General features: G+C 37.5%; 1 protein-coding gene across 5 annotated transcripts in view; it reads right to left on the reverse strand.

The window, feature by feature from the left end:
- The window catches only part of DNAH7 (dynein axonemal heavy chain 7), a 371530-nt gene extending 345848 nt beyond the window's left edge, over positions 1 to 25682 (reverse strand). For 4 of the 5 annotated variants that reach the window (XR_005218999.1, XM_037850667.1, XM_037850666.1 and 1 more), the window contains exons 1-5: positions 24377 to 25682; positions 17025 to 17087; positions 7273 to 7335; positions 3573 to 3681; positions 2647 to 2794 (exon numbers count right to left, since the gene is read on the reverse strand). Coding sequence is in view for 4 of the 5 variants with exons in the window: in XM_037850667.1 (XP_037706595.1) it covers positions 2647 to 2794; positions 3573 to 3681; positions 7273 to 7335; positions 17025 to 17087; positions 24377 to 24391 (398 nt within the window). In the remaining variant the exon portion in view is untranslated. The remainder of the gene's footprint in view (positions 1 to 2646; positions 2795 to 3572; positions 3682 to 7272; positions 7336 to 17024; positions 17088 to 24376) is intronic. The other variant, XM_037850664.1, reaches the window with a different exon arrangement.
- Positions 25683 to 26330: the final 648 nt, after the last annotated feature.

Here is a 26330-nt window from a genome sequence, read left to right on the forward strand (position 1 = left end):
CACACCATAGACAAAAATTAAGTCAAAATAGATCAGGGACCTAAGTGTAAGAGCTAAAACACTAAAGCTTCTAGAAGAAAATCACTATGACCTGTTTAGGAAAAGATTTCTTAGCTATAACTCTAAAAGGATGAACAATAAAGAGAAAAAATTGGTAAATTGGACTTTACAAATTTTTAAATGTCTGCTTTTCAAAAAAAAAATAAGAAAATGAAAAGACAAATCACAAACAGGGAGAAAATATTTATAAAAGCTTATCCTTTAATCTGTAGCCAGCTTAACCATTAATTCAAGAGCAACAGTGAAATAGACGCCTTCACAGACATGAAAGTCTACAATTTACTACCTACAGGTTCTCACTGAAAGAACTACTAAGGGCTGGACATCAGCAAAAAAAGAAAATGAACTCAAAAATAAGGAGTGGAATGCAAAACCAATTTTCTAAGAAATTAGAAAACATTTTAGAAAATGAAAACAAGTGTTAACTTTTTTTTTTTTTAAAGAGAGTGTATGGGGAGAATAGAAGGACTTGATGGCACTAAAATATTAAACAATAATCACAGAAATTTACAGCTAAGTGAAAGCATTCTAAGGCCCTTTTGTATTATTCAGGAAGAATATAGAGAAAATGATTTTTAGACTTCAAAAAATTTAAATTAAATTATGTCGTTTTTTTCCCTCATATTTTTTATTGTAGACTATAACATATATACATAAAAGTGATAACTTTCCAAGGGCAATTTAACAAGTAGTTAGAGAGCAAATTTCAAAAATATAGGTTACAATCCAGCAGTTTCAGATATTTCCTTATTATGAAATATAACATATATATAAAAAGGTAATATCTTACAAAGTATGATTTAAAAGTAGATATACAGGAAATTTCTGAAGTTATTGTGAGTTATAGTACCACAGTTTCAGTTATTTCCTTATTGTGAAATATAACATAAAGGTATGGCTTTCAAATTACAATTTAATGAGTAGTTATAGAACAATTTCAAAGGATGTTAGGGGTTACAGTTCCAAAATTATATAGTTTTAAATGTTAGGATAAACACTTAAAGAGTAGAAGTATATTTGATAGCTTTTAAACCAGTAGATATACAGATGAAATAGAGAAGATTCAGTTCAATAGAAAGCAGGAAAAGAGAAAAAATAAGCAAAGGCAATACATGGAGAACAAACACAAAAGTTTGTAGAAATAAAGCCTACATATATAAACAATACCTATAAATATAAATGGCATTAAATGCGCTCCAAGACTGAATTTCAATAAGTTTATCTATATCCTGTTTATAAAAGGCACAACAGAAAAAAAAAAGCCATAAAACAGTCAAAACTAGACTTTGGTTTCATATAACACAGCAGTAAAGACAACCTGAAAAACCTACTAGTACAATTCTACAAATTCTGGATAACAAATCACAAAGCCTAGCTGAGCTCACAAGAAGGAAAGGGAATACCCAGGAGGGAGGAAAAAAAAAATGGCAAGACAGAGTGATCACAAAGAACTGACGCTCTGGCTGCATCAGAGGGGCAGGATCTTAGATTTTAACGACCACATGCAGGAGATAATTATCTTAAGCCTGAGTAAATGGGAAAATTCAAACCAACACCCCTGCAAAAAGCTGGAACCCAAGAAAGCTTATCTGTCCTAGGCAGGACTCAGGTTAGGAAAGTTTCTTCTAAGAATTTGTAACCTGAAGCCTGCCCTCCCACGGGTTGATTTTATACTGCCTGTGTGATCCAAGAGTGCTTAAGTCAAGAAATCAGTAATAAAGGAGCTAAGCTGTTAATATTCTTTAGGAACCTGACAAAAACAAACTCAAAAGCACTCTAGTAGAAGCACGTACCCTCAATCCACTGCATAGGACTCCCACAAACACCTCCCTTGCCCTTTGTAAGCACGCAGTTCCCACTGCCCTTTCAAGATGGCCATCCAGCCAGTAAAAAGCCATACAGGGACAGGAAATCAGGGCTCTGTGGTGAGCTACCATAATATATCATGAAATTCTATTCATTCCACACACAGCAGTTTGAGCGCTAAACGTCACAGTTAAATAAAAGAGGGTACTAAGCAACTAGCACAAACTTGTGAGGAAACAAGGCAAAGAGGAACTAGTGCTCCCCACAAAGTGTCATAAAACTCAGACCAAGGGAAGCACAGGCCCTGCTCACACTGGTGATCACTTCACCCCAATTCCTTTCCTACCCAAGGAAACCCACAGCTCCACGGATGTCGCCACATCAGAGCGGACGAGCCAAAAAAAAAAAAAAAAAACCACAAATAAACAACAACAACAAAAAACAAAAACAACAGCAGCAACAACAACAAAAACACAAAACTGTCCCAGACCTTCCATCAGCCACCATGACTACATGGCTATAACCAGAACTCTCAGAAGTTCTGCTCTCTCAGGAAACATCAAGAATTAACATGGTACCTTTGTAGTCTATGATATTTAGAAGTGGGACACACTTAACAGGATTAAACTCAATCTTTCTTTCATTCTTTATTTATACTCTGACCTCATTTCAACAATGCTTTGAGGCCTTACAGATGCATGGAATTCCTGTATTTTTAGATACAAAGTTCTCAAGGGCTTTAACTAGGCTAATACATACTGGTTAAGTTATGGAACTTACATAATGACATTAACAAGAGTACTTCTAAAGTTTTCTCGTTCTTTATGTGGAGATTTGGCCTTTGATTTGGAAGTAGATGGTCCAGGACTACTGTCATCAACTTGGTCTAGCAATCTGCCTTTTTTCCCAAAGAGTTCCATGTATTCAGCTTGAATAAGAAAGAACAGTTAGTTATTTAAAAAAAATAAGCTAAAATATTTAAGTGCTTAGAATAAAATACTAAAGCACCTTTTAAAGAAAGAATTACAATCTTTAAAATCTCAAGAAACCACAGCATAGTTTATTTTCTTTTACTATTGGGCAGTTAAACTATTCCAGCTCTATGCCATCATAATAGAAGACTCTATTTCAAGAATATGCAATTAATTTATGTTTTGATTAATATGCCAATAAACTCAAAATTTTCTATTATAGTTTTACATAGCATCTTCTTAAAATGAACAAGACTAAAATTGTGATATAAACAGAATACAAAACTATTTCAGAAAATTTAAAGCACCATGAAAAATGTTAATTGAAAATGGAATCAATTTAATGAGGACTATATTAAATAGGAGTCAGTAAAATAAAAGACACCAAAATGACCAATTTGGAGTTAATTTTTCTAACAAAAAAAAAAATCTCTCTTAGGAAAAAATTTTCGTTGTCTTTGATGCAGAGATTTGAAATTTCTGACTTCAATGCAAATCAAAGTTTTATTATAAACATCAATTCCTAAAATATCAGCTTTTATAGCATTTACAACAGCCTGAAATAACTATGAACCGGAATCAATTATTTTTGGAGTGAAAACATTTGGGAGAAACTTTTCTACTTTATATGGCATTTAGGTATTGCAATTCTATTATTCCATAAACTAAATGTTGTATGATATTATTATCCAGAAAATTTCCTTAAATTTTAACTTAGAATATTGAAGTTCTTACCATATGACTGTTCATTTTTAACACTAAACTGTTCTGGAACATCAACATCCTGCTTTACACTCAGGTGGAATGATGGCGCTGCTTGCTGCCACTGAGGCTTTGTGCTCACCTAAAACATGAAATTTAAATAGCATTAATAGGACATAACAGAAGAAAAAGATTTTTTTCATGAAATACATATGTATTTATAAATGTAGATGCTTTCTCATAACAGATCAAGCCATCTTGAAGGAAGGCATAAACACTCAACAGCAGATCTTATTCAAGCCTGTGAATGGCTGTGGTAGGTGACATATGGCAGATATTACCAAAGGCTGTGCCGCTGATTTGATGTGTGGATCTGTTACCTAAAACTGGGGTGCTCATTCCAGAGAGTCCAGTCATCCCCAAATACGGCAAATGTTTTTTAAGCCTTCCATTTTAATGAGAGGCACCCTCTGTTGGTCTCCAATGCTAATGAGTTCCCTCTGCATTCCAGCTCCAAAAGGTCTTCCTGTTCTCATGGCTTTAAGCTGCCCTAGATTGTCCTGCCAACTCACAAATTCATACCATGGTTTAAGGCAGGAGTTCCAAATTCTTACACTTACACAATCCAGGATGGTAACATAAACGAGGGAGGAAGGCTGGTGATGACTGGCGCTGGCACCCAGCATCAGGGCTGGAATCAGTAGACTGCAGTGGGGACCGTGGCAGACAGCAAAGCACCCATATCTCCTAAAAAGACAACTACTAATTTGCTTGTGTCAATTACTGCAATTCCAGAACAAAGGCCTACTGTTGCTACAGCCTACAATTCTTTAATAAACGCAGTCATATAAAACTTAAATTAGAATCTACGTTTTTTAAAACACTGATAATTACATTTTAGTCTGTGTCTTCCTCTCATGTGATGACTCTGTCATATGCCATCCCTTCCCTCTGCTTTGGCACTCTTGTGAGGCAGAACCAGAGGGAATTCCATTGACTTTTCTATCAGACAGCTCTTGGGTCCTGCCTCAAAGCCTCTCTCATCTTCTTGGCCTTACCTCTGATTCCAGACACAGCTGTACTGAACAGTTTTCTGCTGGCTTCAAGGCACACAAGAACAGCAGCGTTTTACCTCAAGCACATGTCTTCTGCTTTCTACCTGGGGTTTCTCCATTTCCACAACTCACCACTCTAGGGGCAGCCCACTCTGCACATACACGTTAGCAGCCAGAAATAGGTGGGAGTTAACATCCTTCAGAACAATCTCAAGCAACAGGAGCTGGGGTCTGATAGAAAAATGCTACTCTCAGACAAGTTAACCAACTTTAAAGTCAGTGCTCTTCCATCCTTCCATCTGCCCTTCCATTCTTGCACTCTCATCCTGCTGCACAAAGGATATAAGATTTGTGGGAACGCTATAAGTGAGGGTGCAGAAGGGTGAGAATCAAGTCACCTGCTCACAGTCGCTGGGAACCCCCAGTGCCATGTCACCCTTCATTTCTACTGTGAGAGTCAGCTCTAGAAGCACAAAGTTCTGTGATGAAAATCACTCTAGATCTTAACCACCACTGGAAAACTTTATCCAAGTACAACTTTGATACTCAGATGCAAATAGCTTTTTTAAAAATCACGGGGTCATGTTTTAAAAATTTGTTAAAATATGATTTCCCTAAAAGACATAAAACTCAAAGTACACTGAAGAAAAATTGCAAGATAAAGCCAAATAGCAACATAAAATCAGATGTTTCAATGACTAAAAATGATTTTTATTCATCTCAGTCACTGAATATTTATTCAGTAATAGAAATTAAACTGATATTTTTAAATTTGTATACTAGTAAGATGCTAAAAAAAAAGGCAAATTTTACTTTTTCCCAGTTTTAAAATTTGCTACATTTTTAAAGAGGAAATAAAATGTCTATTCCATTTCAAGATTTGCCTTTTAAACTAGAAAACTTATGACAGATTTTGCAGAACTAGGGAAAACATTATGGTTCTACTCTATAGAACTCAGTATGATAATCTTGGCATGACCAATGCAAATAGGTTTCCAGTTAAAACATGAATTTTGAAATATTCAAGATCATTCACCTAAGAATTTTCATTCACGTTTTCTAAGTGAAAAATGTCCCTCATTTTTAATCACCAGGAATTTTCTCTGTATAAAGAAATACAAACCCAATTTTACTGCTCATTCTGGGTTTTTTTTTTTTTAAGTAATTTTATTGAGATACATTTGCATATCATACAATCCATCCAAAGTATACAATCAATGGTTCATCATCATAATCAATTTTAGAACATTTACATTACTCAAAAAGAAAAAAGAAAGAAAAGAACCAATCAAAAATATCCCATACCCTTATACCCCCATTACTGACTTCTACCATTGATGTTGTCCATTTGTTACTGTTAACAAAAGAATATTAAAATGTTACTGTTAAGTATAGTCCATCATTTGCAATAGGTGCATTTTCCCCCATATACTACTCTATTATTAACTCCTTGTAAAAGTGACATACAATTGTTCTGGTTCATGAGAGAACTTTTATATTTGTACTGTTAATCACAGTCATCATCCAGAAGATCCACTGTGTTATACAGCACCGTGTTTTATTTTTCCCCCTTTTCTTTTTCTTTTTCTTTTTTTTTATTAAATTCAGTTTTATTGAAATACATTCACACACCATACAATCATCCATGGTTTACAATCCACTGTCCACAGTATGATAACATAGCTATGCGTTCATCACCACAATCTATCTTTGAACATTTTCCTTACATCAGAAAGAACCAGAACAAGAACAAAAAATAAAAGTGAAAAAAGAACACCCAAATCATCCCCCCATCCCACCCCATTTGTCCTTTAGTTTTTATCCCCATTTTTCTACTCATCCATACACTAGATAAAGGGGGTGTGATCCACAAGGTCTTCACAATCACACTGTCACCCCTTGTAATCTACATTATTATATAATTGTCTTCAGGAGTCCAGACTGCTGGGTTGGAGTTTGGTAGTTTCAGGTCATTCTGGGTTTTTAAAGTATCTTTCAGAACAAAACATGCTTATATTGAATCCTGACTAAAACTCATCTTCCAGGAATCACAAGAGTACAACTGAATGCCATCAAGTGCAACATAATCATTAGATGGTAAAATTTATTACACTAAAATTGATATTGCCCAACACATTATCAAATAAAAATGTCTGTTAATTGCCTCTTCCTCAGGACAATGATCATTTATAGTCATAAGAATGAAAAAGTCTTTAAAATGCCAAGATCTGAGAAATCTTCTACAGCACAGCATTTCAGGGCTGCAAGAGATCTCTGTCCTGAGATCATCAAATCAACTCTTATTTTCAAATTTAGATACTGAGACTCAGAAAGGTGAGTGACTCATCTAAGGTCCCAAGGCAGTTAGTGACAATGCTGTAATCTGAGCTCTCACTTCCTGAATCCCACTGTGATATTTTTCTGCTAGTCCATCTTGGTGATTATTTTATCCAGCATACTCAAATATTCTGTACATGCTAAGATATTATAACTTACGTTAGTTCATCAAGACCATTTATTTTTCCTAAGATATGCACCTCATAGAATTTCTCCATCAGAAAAGAATCAAATGGAGCACAGAATTCAACATCAAAAGTTCAGTAACTTATTTCTAAGTTTGAGAACTAGCAACATTTTTAAAAGAGCAAAAACTGAATGAGAGGGTACAGATAAATTACCGTAGACAACTGTGGCAAGATTCTTACTGGCGCCTTGGGTTTATCTTTGCTGGCTGATTTATCCTGTGTGAAAAATACGAAAACTGTTTACCTTGATGCTAAAATTCATTCACTCAACTAAACTTTACAGTGTCTAGTCTAAAGTAAAGCACACATTATCCAAAAAATATTAAAAAATATACTCTACAAGAAGAGGGAAGCACTGTTGAGAATGATTCTTTGATCTACAAAATAAATACTATGAGCTGTACCTTTTGCCAGTTATCAATTTATTGCCTCTTCTTTTTGTCCTCCTTTGTGATACCTGATTAGCCCCTATAAACATTTCTCCTTTGCCAACAAGCATAATACTATAAAGGATACTACAGGGACACTGTAATAGGAAGAGGCCTTTATTCCTGGTTTCAGTGCTTTTTTTCTTGCTTGCTTTATGGTGTACCTGCCACTGATCAGCATCCTTGCCCATAGGCACCTTCCTGGCTGGGGGTGAGTGGCTGACCCAGTGGCAGACACACTCCAGCAAATTTCCCTGGCACCACTGTGGGTGGCTTTCCAGCAAGTTTCCACAAGTGGCATCTTCCTTGTCTGATTTTCCAGCATCCAAGCCAGCAATTTCTCTCCTCCCACCTCAGGCTTGCTACATCTCAGCAAACTTCTTTGCCAGCAGGTGGGCCTCACATCCTCTCCAAGGGGGTCTGAATCTAAGCTCTGGGGAAGAGACAGCTCTTGCAAGTTTCTGTCTTAGAAAGATCATCATGAACAACAGAGTGAGGGCTACATAAGAACAGCAGTTCCATGAGGTGATGTTGGGGTGAATGGGAAGGGACTTGGCCCAACTGAAATAGAAAGTACACCCATGCTCTTATTTAACAACAATTTACTGAGCACCTGCCATATGCCCGGCTCTCTTCAAGACACTGAGTGTGCAGCCCATGACAGGACGGAGTCCCTGCCCTCATGGAAGTTACATTCTAGTGGGGATACAGATAGTTCTTTCTAAATGAATACATCAAATAATGCCAGGAAGCAATATAAATGGAGAAAAAAAAGCAGAATATGGAGATACAAAGGGAAAGGGTGGAAAAGTCCTAGGTTAGCTGCGGTGGAGAGACACCTCTATACAGAGCCGATATTTGACTAAAAACTTGAATCAAGGGTGGAAGGAGGAAATAGTACTGGATAGGTGAGTTCTACTATATATCATCCATACTATATCATGGATGATCTTGAAGCCAGACAGGGGCTTTTTGGCTTTGAGTAGCCTGACTGTTAATAGAGCACAATTGTAGCCTCCTATAAGGGTTACCCTAAATGCCAGCTTGACAGAGAGAATGCCAGTTTACACCTCTTGTCCGAGCATAATTATTTGGAGCATCTCTTTCACTTTCAATAGCATCTCAGTACAGGTGATAAGTTATATTGTTACCCTATTTACCATGCAGGTACATACAAACAGTGGGTTCATAAACGGTCCTGACAGCAATAAAAATATATACACAAGAAAGAGACTAGAGTCAACATGGAAGTTAGTTTAGTGGCTCCTTACAATAATCCAGGCAACAGGAGACACAGGCCTTGATGTAGAAAAATATTCTATTAACAGAAGGTCACCTGCCCCTTCCTAAGACACCCCCAATCATACTGCACCCCTGTCCAAAAACAAACTCCTGTTGAAGTAGGTGTTCAAAGATTTCAGTAGGCCTCAAGCAATTCATTTCCCAGCCTCTCGCACACTTGCTTTGAAGCCACCTGCTTCACATCAGCCAATGAAAGGTGAACACAGAGAGAAGGAGTTCAGAGCTGCTGTTCCTCCTCCACCGCTCTCTCGCCCCTGCCACTGCCACCATGGAGGCCACGTGTTCCAGCTGGCATAGCCACAGGATGGAGGGCTACCTGACCCATATCCGACTTCGTGAAAGCAAGGTTGTTGAAATTCGGGCATTTGTCTGTTATGTCAGCTACTATTAATTACCCAAACACAGTCACCATTATGCCCCTGAGTGTCTCCCTTTTGAAATCCTACACTTTCAAGGGGGCAGGGCAAGATGGTGGTGTAGAAAAGAGTGAAATTTAGTTACTCCTTTAGAGAAGCTGTTAAATAGCCAGGAACTGTCTGAAACAACTGTTTGGGGACTTCTGTGACCGGACCCACATTATGCACCAGTCTGGAACAGGTGGAACAGCTGAGATCGCAGCAAAGAACTGTAAGTTTCCCCGCAAAGGGGGCTGGGACCCCAAGCGGGATTCAGTCCAGGTATGCAAGGCTATTTCAACACAAGAAAATCAATTAATGTAATACACCACATCAATAAATCAAAGTGGAAAAACCACATGATCATCTCAATTGATGCAGAAAAGGCATTTGACCAAATTCAACTCCTTTCTCGATGAAAACACTTAAAAGGATAGGAATGGAAGGGACCTTCCTCAATATGATAAAGGCAATCTATGAAAAACCCACAGCTAACATCATACTCAATGGGGAAAGACTGAAAGCTTTCCCTCTAAGATCAGGAACAAGACAAGGATGTCCACTGTCACCACTGTTATTCAACATTGTGCTGGAAGTTCTAGCTAGAGCAATTGGGTAAGAAAAAGAAATCAAAGGCATCCAAATTGGAGAGGAAGAAATAAAATTTCACTGTTTGCAGAAGACATGAACCTATATGTAGAAAATCCTGAAAAATCTACAGCAAAGTTACTAGAGCTAATAAATGAATACAGCAAAGTGGCAGGGTACAAGATCAACCCACAAAAATCAGTAGTGTTTCTATACACTGGTACTGAGCAATGTGAGGAGGAAATCAAGAAAAAATTCTATTTAGAATAGCAACAAAAAGAATAAAATATTTAGCAATAAATTTAACCAAGGCCACCAAAGACTTGTACACAGAAAAGGATAGATACACCGACCAATGGAATCGAACTGAGTGTTCAGAAATAGACTCTCGCATCTACGGACAATTGATCTTTGATAAGGCAGTCAAGCCAAAGCAACTGGGACAGAGCAGCCTCTTCAATAAATGGTGTTTGGAGAACTGTATATCCAGAATACATAAAGGGATCCTACAACTCAACAACAAAAAAACGAACAACCCAGTTAAAAAAAAAAAAAAATGGGCAAAAGACATGGACACTTTTCTGAAGAGAAAATACAAATGGCTCAAAAAAATATGAAAAGATGCTAACTTCACTGACTATTAGAGAAATGCAAATCAAAACCACAATGAGATATCATCTCACATCTCACACCTACTAGAATGGCCACTATAAAAAAAAAAAAAAAACAGAAAATTACAAGTTCTAAAGAGGATGTGGAGAAAGAGGCACACTTATTCACTGTTGGCAGGAATGCAGAATGGTGGAACTGCTCTGGAAGGCAGTGTGGCAGTTCCTCAGAAAGCCAAATGTAGAATTGCCATATGATCCAGCAATCCCATTACTAGGTATATACTTGGAGGCATTGAAAGCTAGGACACAAATGGACATTTGTAAACCAATGTTTATTGTGGGATTATTCATAATTGACAAGAGATGGAAATAGTCAAAATGCCCATCAATGGATGAGTGGATAAACAAACTGTGGTATGTACATAGGATGGAATATTACACAGCTGTAAGACAGAATAAAGTCATGGAGCATATAACAATGTGGATGAATCTTGCAGATGTTATGTTGAGCGAAATTAGCCAGAAACAAAAGAATAAATACTGTATGGTCTCACTAATACGACTAACACTAATGAGCAAACTTTGAGAGGTAAAGCTGAGAACACAGGTGATCAAAAAATAGAAAAAGGGTAGAGATCGGGTATTTGATGCTGAAGGAGTATAGAATGTTCAACAGGACTGACTGTATAGATCCAGAAATGGATAACAAAATACTTTGTGATGGTAGCACAATATTGTAAGTACACTGAACAAAGATGAGTCTGAGAACGGTTGAAAGAGGAAGAGTAGGGGCATGTATGACACCAGAAGGAAAGATAGAAGGTAAAGTCTGGGACAGTATAAATTAGTGAAACCTAGAGTGGTCAATGATGGTGATTAAATGTACAATTATAAGAATGTTTTTACATGAGGAAGAACAAATGAATGTCAACTTTGCAAGGTGTTGAAAATGGGATGGTACTGGGGAAAAAGTACAATCAATGCAAACTAGAGTCTATAGTTAACAGTAACATTGTAAGATGCTTCCATTAACAAAGGCAATATACCAAAGCTAAATGTCTATAAGAGGGGGAAATAAGGGAGGGATATGGGATTATTGGTGGTGGTGGTACTTGACCTTTTTATCGTATTTTATTTTTTCTTTTATTTTTTATTCATTTTTTTTCTTTGACTTGTTTTTTTCTTTTTTCTTTTTTCTCCTCTTCCTCTTTCTTTGCGGAAGAAATGGAAATGCCCTAATGTCGATTGTGGTGGTGAATGCATAACTATGTGATTACACTGGGAACCACTGATTGTTTCTTAGGATAGAATGTATGGTGTGTGAATAAAACTGTTTGAAAAATAAGCAGAGGGATACAAATGCTGGAGAAAATGTGGAGAGACGGATATACCTAATCACTGTTGTTGGGGAAGCAGAATGGTGTAGCCCATCTGGAGGGCAGTATGGTGGTTCCACAGGAAGCTAAGTATAATGTTGCCATATGGTCCTGCAACCTTGTCACTGGGTATATACTTGGAAGAACTGAGAGCAGGGTCATGAGTGGACATTTGCACACTGGTGTTTATGGCAGCAGTATTCACGATTTGCAATGAATGGAGGTGGCCTAAGGGTACATCAGCTGATTAATGGAATGGCAAACAGTGGTGTATCCATACAATGGAATATTGAGCAGCCACAAGAAGAATGAAGTTGTGAGGTTTGCAACTAGTTGAACGGACCTTGAGGACAGTATGTTGAGTGAAATAAACCAGAAAAGAAAAGACAAACATTATAATGCCTCATTAATATGGACTAACTATAATGTGCAAACTCTAAGAATTGAATCTGAGAGCACAGGTTATCAGGGGGAGGCTTATGGTAAAGGTTCCTAGATTATAAGCTCTTACAGCAGTTACATCTATTCCTGAATTGTAATGGTTATCTCTAAATTCTGAGATGCTGAGCTCTTTCTGGATAACCTGGTCAGTCCCCGGAAATTTAGGTATCTGTGTGACACCTGAGACAACGAGCCAGAGTTCAAGAGCTATGAATGTCAGCATTACCCCATACAGCAAATGTTAAAGAAGCTGAAAAAGAGATAAGACTTCAAGTAGAGATATGAACAAAATGGTCTTGGTTAGGACTAAGATAAATCAGACCAAAGGGTAAAGGTTGATATTGACTGTATTTTAAAATTTCAACTTCTGTGTGAGACCAAAGAAAGAGATGTTTATTTGGTATAAAATCCATATTTTCTGTAGCATGCTATATAATTTCACTTATATGATCAGTTTATTCAACCACCATAACTACACAGAACATTGAACAGGGAGTGAGATCTGGTTGGTTTATACAGGTTAGTGTGAAGCCCTGATACATTCCAGAGTAATTTGGGCAGAAAATAAAAAAGTATTTGTAAAGTCCTCTTGAGGGACTGGGGAAAAAAATGTGGATATATTAAACCTACCCAGCGAGGGAATTCCTTATATTCTTGCAAGCATTGGGGACTACCAATTTAGTAGGCCTAGCCCTCGATCTTGGGGCTTGCCCTTATGAAACATATTCCTGCAAAGGAGAGGTTAAGCGTAATTATAATTGTGCCTAACCGTCACCCCCAGAGAACCTCTTTTGTTGCTCAGATGTGGGCTCTCTCTCTTTCTAAGCCACCTTGGCAGGTGGACTCACTGCACTTCCCCTTATGTGGGACATGACTCCCAGGGGTGTAAAGATCCCTGGTGATGTGGGATATGACTCCCAAGGATGAGCCTGGACCTGGTATCGTGGGATTCTCTACCCCAAAAGGGGGTAGAGAAATGAAACAAAATAAAGTTTCAGTGGCTGGGAGATTTTTAATGGAGTTAAGATATCATTCTGGAGGTTATTGTTGTGCATTACATAGATATCCCTTTTTAGTCTTTAGTGTATTAGAATAGCTAGAAGGAAATACCAGAAACTGTTGAACTGCAATCCAGTAGCCTTGATTCTTGAAGATGACGGTATAACCATATAGCTTACATGGTGTGACCGTGTAATTGTGAAAACCTTGTGGCTCACACTATGTTTATCCAGTGTATGGACAGATGAGTAGAAAAATGAAGACAAAAAGTAAATGAATAATAGGGGAGGATGGGGGGTGTGGGAGGCTTTGGGTGTTCTTTTTTACTTTTATTTTTATTTATGTATTTATTTATTTTTGAGTAATGAATGTGTTCAAGGACTGATTGTGGTGGTTAATGCACAACTATATGATGATACTGTGAACAACTGATTATGTACTGTGGATGATTGTATGGTATGTGACTATATCCCAATAAAACTGATTTTTTAAAAAAATCCTACACTTTCTTCAAGACCAAGATCAAATAGTTTAGATTTTCTTCCTTAAATCCAACCACACGGAATCTCCCTCTTCTTTGAATACGCAGAGCATTCTTTTAGTAATTCTCTTGTTGTTTAATTTCTGTCTGAAATATAATTTGTACATGTATCTATCCTGCTCTCCTACTTCCCTCAACTCACCCCACTTCCACCAACTAAATCAAAGTCTAAAAGAGCTGGATAAAAATGAATTTAAAGTAATTTTAACTTCATCTTAGAAAATTATAAATTTGTTAACCAAGCCCTTAAAAAGGTATAATTAAAAAAAAATTAAAATCCAAAATAAAAAGATTCTAATGAACTTAAGACAGTACTTCTTAAAGGGCAAACACTGGATTAAATGAACATTACAGGCATATATAATGGTCTACCACAATTGACTCTATTTTCTACACTCTCCAGTGGACACAGGATATTAAAAAATATATAAGCACAAAGTACTTTCAAGCTAAAAAGTGCAATAGGTATGCTCAGAGTTGAAGGGTTCCCTTCAAGGAGAATGAAGGTTTAGGGAAAGGCCTGATAAGAATGAAGTTGTAGGTGATTGAAGAAAGATTCTGGGGTGACACGGTCCAAGTGCACTGAAATTTACATAAGAGGGTCAAGAGGCAAATCAAATAAGGTCTATGGTATCGGAGGCACTAAACAAGTGCCAAACACCTCCCTTAACCAACCCTTAAACAACTCCAGACACTTAATTTCTTAAGATCTCTACAACATCCAGTCTATTTGCTGAGTTATCACCCCTAGACCCCTCAGAAGCCAGCCTGGGTGGAGATGGAGAGGGCCTTAATGGCTCCATCTTAAACTACAGTGCAGAATATATATCTCATAGAATGCTTTATAAATAGTGATTTCTGGCTATCCAAGAAGAGAAGCCATATATAAACCAGAGTAACATCTGTAAGTATTATAGTTCTTCAATAAAAGCAGAGGGATGGATTTTGAAATAAATTTACATATTTTTTCACATGAACAATAAATTCTATTTTAGTTCACGCCTTGCTTTCACGTGGTGACTCTGTCATATGCCATCCCTTCCCTCTGCTTTGGCACTCTCGTGAGGCAGAACCAGAGGGAATTCCATTGACTTTTCTATCAGATAGCTCTTGGGTCCTGCCTCAAAGCCTCTCTCATCTTCTTGGCCTTACCTCTGATTCCAGACACAGCTGTACTGAACAGTTTTGTGCTGGCTTCAAGGCACACAAGAACAGCAGCGTTTTACCTAAAGCACATGTCTTCTGCTTTCTACCTGGGGTTTCTCCATTTCCACAGCTCACCACTCTAGGGGCAGCCCACTCTGCACACACACGTTAGCAGCCAGAAATAGGTGGGAGTTAACATCCTTCACAACAACCTCAAGCAATAGGAGCTGGGGTCTGATAGAAAAATGCTACTCCCAGACCATCCTCAGGTGGAAAATTCCAGGAAGCATTTTATAAGTTCCTCAGAAAGTCATGGCAGGGTCACCCCAGTTGTCTAGTGAGGCAACCAACTTGATAATGGATCTTGATTGTCTTCTTCATCTTCTCAATTGTGCTTGCTCTTCCCAGTCCCTTACTCCTCCTTCCTGGGATCACATCCAAATCAACTACCTGCACACAAGTCCTGGTTTCAGGCATCTGTTTCACAGGAAAACAAGTTAACCAACTTTAAAGTCAGTGCTCTTCCATCCTTCCATCTGCCCTTCCATTCTTGCACTCTCATCTTGCTGCACAAAGGATATAAGATTTGTGGGAACGCTATAAGTGAGGGTGCAGAAGGGTGAGAATCAAGTCACCTGCTCACAGTCGCTGGGAACCCCCAGTGCCATGTCACCCTTCATTTCTACTATGAGAGTCAGCTCTAGAAGCACAAAGTTCTGTGATGAAAATCACTCTAGATATTAACCACCACTGGAAAACTTTATCCAAGTACAAACCTTGATAGTCAGATGAAAATAGATTTTTAAAAATTAAGGAGTCATTTTTAAAATTTGTTAAAATATGATTTCCCTAAAAGACATAAACTCAAAGAACACTGAAGAAAAATTGAAAGATACAACCAAATATGAGCACAGTATAAGGTTTTAAATCTTAAAGCATTTAAGATGATTATATGCTTCACTGACTAAAAACGATTTTTATTCATCTCTGCCAATGAATATTTATTCAGCAAGCAAATTGAAATTAAGCTGATACTTATCAACCTGCACACAAATACACACATGAAATCTATGGGCAATATTTTGCTTCTCTCAGTTTTAAAATTTGTTAAATATAAAAGGGAAATAAAATATCTATTCATTTTAGGTCTCTGTCTTTTAAACTATAAACTTGAAGATACTTGTTTGCAGAACTAAAAAAAAAACATGCTATGATTCTATTTTATAAAATTTGGTGTGATACTCTTGTCATTATCAATACAATCAGGCTTTCAATTAAATATGTATTTTGAAATTTTCAAGATCATCCACCTAAGAATATTCCTTCAAGTTTTCTAAGCAAAAAAAGTCCCTCATTTCTAATTATAATGCAATGAAATTTCCATTATAAAGCTCATTCTGAAGTTTTAAAATATATTTGAAAACAAATAATGTTTACATTGAACCCCAACATAAACTCAACCTCCAGGATTCACAAGAGGATAACTCAGTGACTTTAAACTCAACATAATTACTAGATGGTAAAATTTATTACAGAAAATCTAATTTACCCACATTTTATCAACTGAAAATGTCTGTTAACTTCCTCTTCCACAGGACAATGATAATTTACAGTCATAATAGAGAAAAAAGTTGCTAAGATCTGAGGAATCTTCTACAGCACAGCATTTCAGTGCTGCAAGAGACCTCTCCTCAACACACTTCTCATTTTCAAACTCAGAAACTGAGGCCCACAGAGGTAAGTGACAGTTTTTGACAGTTTGTACTCCAAACCTCCATTTCCTGACTCCCACTCTGATATTCTCTCTGCTAGTCCTTCTTGGCAATTCTTTTATCCAGAATTCTAAAATATGTTCCATGCCTACTATGAAATTATAGTTTATAACTGGACAATTGAGAAAGTTTATTTTCCATAGATATGAACCACATAGAATTTCTCTACAAGAAAAGAGTCAAATGGAGTATTCAAATTCAAATTCTGGACTCAAAACCAGAAATTCAGTAACTTATTTTTAAGTTTGAAAACCAGTAAACAACAAAATTCCAGGAGCAAAAAGTATAGTGTATTAGGTACATTACCGTAGACAATTGTGGTAAAAATCTTACTGGTGTCTTGGATTTTTCTTTGCTGATTGATTTGCCCTATATGAAAAACAAAATATTATCTTGTTAATGCTAAAATTCTTCACTCAACCAAATTTTACAGATTGTTTACTTTACAGTAAGGCACACATTGCCAAAAAGAAGATAGGTAAGCAAATGGACAATATGCAAATGAAAATATGCTCAATATCATTAGTCTTTAGGGAAATATAAATCAAACCCACACTTCACACCCAGTAGGATGGCTATTACCAGGAAGATGGACAAAAACAAGTGTTGGTGAGAATGTGGAGAAAATGGAAACATCATATATTGTTGGTAAGAATATAAAATGGAACAACCACTTTGGAAAACAGTCTGGCAGTTCCTCAAAATATTAAACATAACATTACTATATGATCCAGAAATTCCACTCCTAGGTATATAACCAAGAGAACTGAAAACATATGCCCATACAAAAATTTATACAAGAATGTTTATAACAGCATTATTCATAGCAGTTAAAAAGTAGAAACAACCCAAATATCCATCAGCTGATGGATGGATAAGCAAAACGTCGTCTATCCATACAATAAACTATTATTTGGCCATTAAAAGAAATGAAGTATTGATGCATGCTACAACATGAATGAACCTTGAACACTTTATGCTAAGTGAAAGACACCTGTTACAAAAGGCCACATATTATATGACTGCATTTATATGAAATATTCAGAACAGGCAAATCCATACAGAAAGAAAGTAGACTAGTGGTTGACAGAGGCTTGTGGGAGGGAGAATGGAGGGTGACTGCTAAAAACCACATACACTTTCAACAGGTAAATTTTACATGTGAAAAAATCTCAAAAGATAAAAGATATTTTTTTCTTCTCAATGTCTTTTCTTAGAATTGTTTTCTTCATTGCTAGTTAATAAAGGATATAGACTCCCAAATTATTTATCAGAAAGCTTTAAAAAGTGTGCAAACCCTTTTATTCATGCTATTCTCTGGCAATTTATCTGAATGTAGTTAGTGTCCAGTGCTTATCAGCTCCATCTCCCTTCTCCATGGCTAAAAATTCATGTATTTTCCAGAATGCTCCACTATCTAAGGTGACATTCAAATCAATGCACCCTCAAGTTGCCATAAGTAATATTTGTACTTTTTAGCAGTAACTTTCAGAGAAAAGTACCTCTATCCTTTTGCAGTAGAGAAGAATTCTACGGTAGGAATTTCATCCATGTAAGAAAGAAGATCTGTAGAGATTGATACTTTGATGTATAAAACAGATAATATGAGTTGTGCTTTATTCGAGTTCTCTTCACTGTCCTGCTCGCATTTTCTCCAGAATGTTCTCCAATCAAGTTTTCATTCCTAGCACAACACTCTTGTTAAGGGCACTGATAGCCTCCATGTTGCCTAATTCCCATGGTCAATTCTCAGGCCTCATTTAACTCAATCTCTTAGCAGCATTTTGACAGTTGATTACTCTCTCCATCTTAAATACTGTTTTCACTTGTTTTCCAGAATGACTATTTTTTTAATGCTTCTCCTACCTAAGTGGACACTTCTCTAAATCTCCATTGCCAGTTTCTTTTCATTTTCTGATCCTTATGTGATAGAGATGCCTCATTCCTTAGATATATTTACTTCCTAATTGATTCCATCAAGTCCAAACATTTTAATATCTTCCATACACTGAAGTCTCCTTAATTTATCTCTCCAGCACTAACATTTCCCGTGAGCACTCACATTTCCTATAACTGACTGTCAGCTTGACATCTCTGCTAGGAGGTGTAATAGACCTCTCTAACTTAAAAACATCACTTGTTTGACAAACACCCACACACCTCTTACCAGTTCTTCCCCAAATTGTCTTGAACTCAGTAAATGGTATGATCATTCACACAGTTGTTCAGGCTAAAATCCTAGGGCCATTTCTTGATTCCTCCCTTTATCTCACTCCATACATCTAATACACTAGCAAATTCTGTGAGATCTACCCACTACATATATTCTGAATCTAATATCTTCTCATCAGATCTTAGCTACAACCCTGGCCTAAAGGGTTGTAGAGAGGAGAGAGTTGTGGAAAGAGAGAGATGGAGAAACACAGGGATAAGAGAGAAAGTTGCAGTGCGCACTTCCTCCATTTACTCACATCTCATTCTCTTGAAAATAATGAAAAATTTCAAACTACAGAAAATAGTATCATGTAGACCCATGTATCTTCAACCTAACTATCAATCCTAACACTTTGCCACCATGGCCTTTTGTATTTATCATTCCTGTGCAAATTTTAATTTTACTTATTATATAAATATGGTCATTAAATAAACTAAGATATTGTTATTGCATGACTTTGAATTTTCTAAAAATGCTATCACATCAATTGTATCCTTCTGCAACTTGATATTTTTTAATATTATGTTTTTGAAATTTAGCCACGTTAATACAAGTTCCTCACTGATTTAACACCTGTATAATACTCTACCATAAGAACATAACACAAATTATCCATTTTCTTATGAATGAACATTTCCAATGTTTCTCTATTACAAAACATGCAGCAATGAACATCCTCTGGCATGTATTTTACTTTATACAGACACATACACACAATATTCTTGGGCGTGTATGCGTGTATATATGTAAAGTGTCTATATTTAATACATGTATATGAGCACATCTGGTGTTGTCCCTTTATTTTATTTCATTGGTGTAAACATAACTGTAGACAAATTTTATCACATTGTCTAAATTACTATGACAGTATAATGGTCTTAAAATCTGTAGGCAATTCCCTCTACCTTGCTGTTCTTAAATATTGTCATGAATATTCTTTCCCTTTTCTCTTCCTTGTAAATTATACAATCCACATTGCATGAAACTTTTGGGGATTTTAATAGAAACACATTGAATTTCTAGAATAATTGAGGAAACTGACATCCCTATGATATTGACTCCTCTCATAAATACTATTTATTTATTTATTCATTCATTCTTTCTTTCTTTCAGATCATGGTGAGTGCCTCATGCAAAAATGTTTTGTAATATTCTTCATAAAGGTCTTTTGTTAGACTTATTCTTAGGTATAAAGATTTCAAGTGGAAAATGAACCACAGGAACTAAGCTACTGACTTACAAATGTTTAATCCCAACTGATTTATAAACAGGGAATTATGTATGCAAGATGTATCTATTTATAACAATTTCTGTGCTGGTTATTCTTTGTTTGCCCCTGCAGATCAAGTGTCCATCCCTTTCTTCCTGCTCTGTACAGAGGATGAATTCTATGTAGGGGCACCATCTGGGCCCTCAACCCTCTGACTTCTCCTGGGGATCAGCCAATGAGAAGCACCAGTAGAAGACAGGAAAACAGGAGAGAGAGGTTGGGACATTTATTTCCTAGGACTCCCTGTTCCCCATGATTTTGATAGTGGCTGAGTTCCTCCATGCTCAGTTCCTGCCAGGAAACCGCCTTCCAAGCCCCCACCACTCATCAGGTTCTTAGATGGTGTTCAGTCTCTTTGCCCAATCAGGCATAGGAACAGTAAAAACTTCCTACTGCCATAAATTCTTGGGTACCTTATCATCCCTGTTAGTTCCTTTAACCTTGCCCACACCTCTGCATATAGTCTCTACATAAATTTTCTTTAGTTAAATCCTTTTGACCACGTCATCTGTTTTCTGTTGGGATCAAAACTAATACAATTTTATATTACCAAAATTAAAATTGTAAAGAGTCTAGGTCTTCCTTAACTAGTCTGACTTTGCACTTCTTTTTATCTAGCTGATTTTCAACAATTTATCTATTGGATGGGATATTTTAAACCTATGGAAGTTTGATCAAATGGCCAGAATTTTTGAATGTGTCTGGTTAAATCAACAATAAGATTATGAAGATGTTTGGTTAAATCAACAATACTCTCTCAAATTTATTACAGTTGATTTAAATATAGTTGCCACATGTTTTAAATTATAGTTGTTATCTACTGGCCACACATCCAACTGTTCTCTGATATCCTTAGGAGGCCATGGAATTAAGACTATCTGATCAAGAAAAACAGGGAATGAGCATCATATGAATGCAAAACTACTTGATTCTCCAGCTGGAGAAAGTGCTGGGGTAGAGATAGGCTGGCAGCTCTCCTCTTTCCAACCTAGTGCATAGTAGATTTGTGGGGAGCCTCCTGGTCCTTGGACATTTGTATCTCTAAGCCCCTGAAAGCTCTTCAACTGATATTCAAAATGACTTATTCTGTTTATATTTTAATTGATTCTTAAAATGAAACGAGCAGTTGCAAAAGGCTTATATTTCTCCCAAATACCTAACTTAAAAGAAGAGACAGTGTATTGCTATTCCTGAAAAATGCCATGTTACTCTCAAACTCACACTAAAAAGATGAATATGTTAAAATCTCCTTCAGCAAATATGATTTTACCACCCGCTCACTTTTTCAAACTTAATGAATATAGAAGTAAATGTCAAATACAAATGACATTTCTAAAAACTTTATCCATTTTGTTTGTTTTTGGTTAAACTACAAAAACTTTCATCCTTTTCAAAAAGAAAACTTCACTCTAAATTAGCATTATTGAAAGTAACGAGTTTTAAAATGACGAAATCAACCAAAACAGTGAAAGACAGCCCTCTGCTGTTTAAAAATATTATATAAAGAATGAAAATAATCCTACCCCACTGCCTCTTCAATAATAGACATTCCTTTTGGGGAGCGGGGGAGTGTTACTTCCCAAAATCACTTTCATAAAGTTGAAATGAAACTTAAAACTAAATTGCAAGTGAATCTTTAATTAATGGTTTTAGTTGCAGATGGGTAAGTTAGGGTCTTCATGAAATAATAGCTATTCAGAAATACCACTGTAAAAATGATAAACATGTATTTTAAATGCCAACAACACAGGCTAAAGATCAACATCAAGCCAACGCCGGGCTCTCAATCTTCGGGCTTTCCCTTGTGAGGCTAGCTGCTGCAAGGGAGAGGTTAAGCCTACTTATAATTGTGCCTAGGAATCCCACCCCCCCACCCCCACCCCCAGAAAGCATCTTTGTTGCTCAGATGTGGCCCCTTCTCTCTCTAAGCCCACTTGGCAAGTGAAATCACTACCCTCCCCCCTACGTGGGACATGACACCCAGGGGTGTAAATTCCCCTGGCAATGTGGGAAACGACTCCTGGGGATGAGCCTGGACCCAGCACTGTGGGATTGAGAGGATCTTCCTGACCAAAAGGGGGAAGAGAAACGAAACAAAATAATGTTCCAGTGGCTGAGAGATCTCAAATGGAGTCGAGAGGTCACTCTGGAGGGTATTTTTATGCGCTATATACATATCACTTTTTAGTTTTTAGTGTGTTGGAATGGCTAGAGGGAAATACCTGAAGCTGTCAAACTGCAACCCAGTGACTTGATTCTTGAAGATGACTGTAATTAACCATGTAGCTTGCACAGTGTGACTGTGTGATTGTGAAAACCTTGTGGCTCGCACTCCTTTTATCTTTTACGGACAGATGAGTGGAAAAATGGGGACAAAAATTAGATGAAGAATAACAGGGTGGGATGGAGGGGATGGAAAGACTTAGGTGTCCTTTTTTGCTTTTATTTTTCTTTTGGAGTAAGAAAAATGTTCAACAATTGATTCTGGTGATGAAAGCATAAATGTATGATGGTGCTGTGAATAACTGATTGTACACTGTGGATGACTATAGGGTGTGTGAATATATCTCAATTAAACTGTATTTTAAAAAGTTAATGAACAATGGGGGGAAGAAGGAGGATGGGATATTTTGGGTGATCTTTTTTATTTCAATCTTTATTTTTTTGAGTAAAGAAAATGTTCAAAGATTGTGGTGATGAATGCACAACTACATGACAATACTGCGAACAACTGTACACTTTGAATGATTGTATGTTATGTAATTATATATCAATAAAATTGCATTAAAAAAAGAAAGATCAAGCCAAAGACTGATTCTGTTATCTAGCAAAGGTGTTGTCAATTAATATTGATTGTGATATCAAATGTTACTTTTTAAAAGTCTCTCATTACAATATCACAGAAAACAATCACTAGCAAGGTCTATTAGCCCATTGCTCAGTTTTTAATTTACCTGCACCTGATTTTTTTGTTTGTGTGTGTGTGTGTGTGTGTGTGTGTGTGTGTGTTCATGTATTCTTTTACTATTAACTAGTAATTATACTTTGGCACATGAATCAGTGTCAGTTTTTTAGCTCTCTATTTAATACACTTATTTCAATAAAATTTGTTTAAAACCAGATTTTCTTTAGCATTTAGGCATTAATTCCTTCTTTGATTAATTAGTGAATTAGGGCTTTGACATTTTTCTGTTAGTAATCTACAACCCAGTGGATAGGGGACTAAACCATCTTTACCATTGTTTCCCCAATAAACTCTAACATTATGAAAAAGCATTATAAAGCAATGTAAAGGAAAGAACTATAGTTTAGTGTCAAAACAAAGAAAGATGCTAAGCAAATTTGGCAGGCTTAAAAACTATTATTTTCCATTCAATGCCAGAATGCTTAAAGGGTACCTTTTAAGTCATCACAATATAGAGAGCTTGCGTTGTTTTCTAGTTAGCCTTAATAATGCTCACCCTTAAAGCCTTCCCATTCTGTACTAGCAATAAAAAGTTTGACCATTATTCTGCATTTATTTTGGTTACAGAAGATCTTAGTTAAGTTCAATAAGGAAAGAGTTCTAAAAAGTAGTTATTGCAACCTGCATCTTTTACTACATACCAAAGGGATATTTTCTTAAGATGTTCCATTTGCCGCTCACCAAACTCTTTCACCTATAAGATAGTATAGTATTGTATTTTATCGTATCATATCTTATTTGAACCTCGCAATAACCCTAGGAAAGAGGAAAAGTTGTTCTGATTTTCCCCTTTGCATAAAAGAGGGAAATTAAGGCTTAGAAAGGCTAAGTGATTTGTCCAAAGTCATATAGATATGAAGTACTTTGCATTCCAATCATAGAGCCCAAACCCATTGTAATCTCCTGCCGAGCCGCCCCCATCGAAACACAAGTTGGGAGCTTTCTGAGGTTGGTAATTGAAGCTGCTGGCGCGCCACTAGACTGAAATGTTTGGTTGTTATGACAACACCAAGGGCGAACGGTTAGAAAGGAAACTTATTCCACACTATTCGCGGAAAGCGCTCAGTACCCTAGGTCCTAATTGGGCTGAAGAGAGCTGTACAGTGCGCGGTCACAACCGGGGGAGTCAGGAGGACCCGGGCTTCAGCCACATTTGAAATGCGCGGGAAGCGTCTCGGCGGCGACCTTAGCTATAGGAGTCCTCTCACCTGCTCGCTGCTCATGGCTGCGAGGCGACACCTGGGCGGCTCCTGGAGACTTTCTGCCTGGGAGAGCCCCAGGGACTAGAGAGGCTGCGCTGCAGAGCCCAGCCAGCAGCTTCCTCTCTCCTCTTTCAGTTCTCGGGCGGTCTAGTGTCCGGGCAGCGTCAGTTGCTAAGCAACAGGCCGGAGCCCGGTTCCATTTCCGGTCATCTGTCGCACCGGGGATAGACCCGCGCGGGCGAAGCGTTCCCGCCAAGGGCGTCCTCCAGTGCCCTCCTCCGCTCCTTTGCGCTTCTGCACCAGTGTGGTAGCGGCTACAGCGGGAGCGCTGAGTAGATGAAGGAGATGGTGGCTTTCTTCCTGCGGTAGAGAGGAATACCCTTTGATTAGTGGTGTTCCAGACCCTCCCTATAACTGAGCCGAGTGCGCGGAACTTTTGTCTTAACCCCTCGTTTTGCTTCATTTATTCCTGGAAAGTACCGGAGGACTAGTGGAATGAAATGATTGTAATATACAATGCTGGTGAGGACTAGTGGAGTTATGAGAATAAGACATGCCAAGGCTGGAGCCAGTAAACAAATTTCTACTATCCGTGTGCTTCCAGCTCCCTTTCTTCTCTTGACTCTTCCACACAGAACAACAGAAAAAGAACCTTTAAAAATTCAATTAAGCCAACATTCACAGATGGTCTACGACATGATAGGCGATATGCTAAGCACTAGGCATAAAATGTGACCAAGAAACAATCCAATACACACCGACCGAGGGAGGGTTAAAACAAGCAGTTTTATGGTGGCGGAGACAGTGCTGGGTTGAGTCCTCACGGAAAACATAAATGCACCACCTAATTTTCTCTTGGAAGGTGTGGAAGCTGAAATCTGAAGGAGGAAGACATGGCCAGGCAAAGAATGTTCCAAGCAGAAAACAGGTCATCTAGGAGGGCCTGAGAGGAGGGAGCATTCTTTTGGAAGAATTGAAAATGCTTCTGAAAGGTTGGAGGGTAGATTTGGTTAAACGGCGCTAGAGACAGTCTGGAGATGAAGCTGAGATAAGCAGGACCCAGAAACTTGGTAAGGAGTTTAGACTTCAAGGGCAATTGACTGTCATTGATAAGTTTCCTGTAAAGAAATGGTAGTATCACATTTGCATTTTAGAAGGATCACCCTAGCTTCAGAAAGGTGAATGAATAGAAGAAAAGTGGGACTGAGGGCAAGAGAGAGATCTGTTAGGAGGTGTCTCCTTTTACCAGGCTGCTATGACCAATACCACACAATGGGTTGACTTAAACAACTGGAATTTACTGTCTCACCAGTTCAGAGGCTAGAAGGCTTGCTTTCTCCTGGGGTGGTAGCAGTCTGGGCTGGCTGCGGCAATCCTTGGGGTTCCTTGGTTTGTATCTCTTGCTTCCGGTCACATGGTGATGTCCTCTCATTTCTCTTTTGGGTTCCTTCTAAATTCTTACTTTTGGCTTCTCTCCCTGGCTTTCTCTTACTAAGTCTGAATTTCTTCTTGTTATAAAGGACTCCAGTAATATAGATTAAGTCCTGCCATCTTTCAATTGTACTACACTTTAACTAAAAATAACATCTTGAAAAGTTGCTATTCACAATGGGTTCAAACCCACAGGAATGCAGATTAAGATAAAGAGCGTGGTTTTTTTTTTGGTTTGTGTGTGTGTGTGTGTGCGTGTGTGTGTGTGTGTTTCTGGGGTACATAGCTCAGTCTTCCACAGGAGGATGTTACAAGAGTTCAGGAAGAGATGGTAAAATAACTGCTTGGCAGAAATGGAGAGCACAACTGATCGAAGAAGTAGAGGAAAGGTCCAGTTGAAGTTGAAGCCTCTGAATTAGTAGTGGCAGCAATCCACTATGGTTCTATGATGATCTCCAAAGACATTCAAGGACTAGGTTCAGGTTCAGGGAAAACAAACACATGGTACATTTCTCAGGCTGGTGTGAGA

The sequence above is a fragment of the Choloepus didactylus genome, chromosome 9 (genome assembly GCF_015220235.1).
Source record: "Choloepus didactylus isolate mChoDid1 chromosome 9, mChoDid1.pri, whole genome shotgun sequence".
Classification (NCBI taxonomy): Eukaryota; Metazoa; Chordata; class Mammalia; order Pilosa; family Megalonychidae; genus Choloepus; species Choloepus didactylus.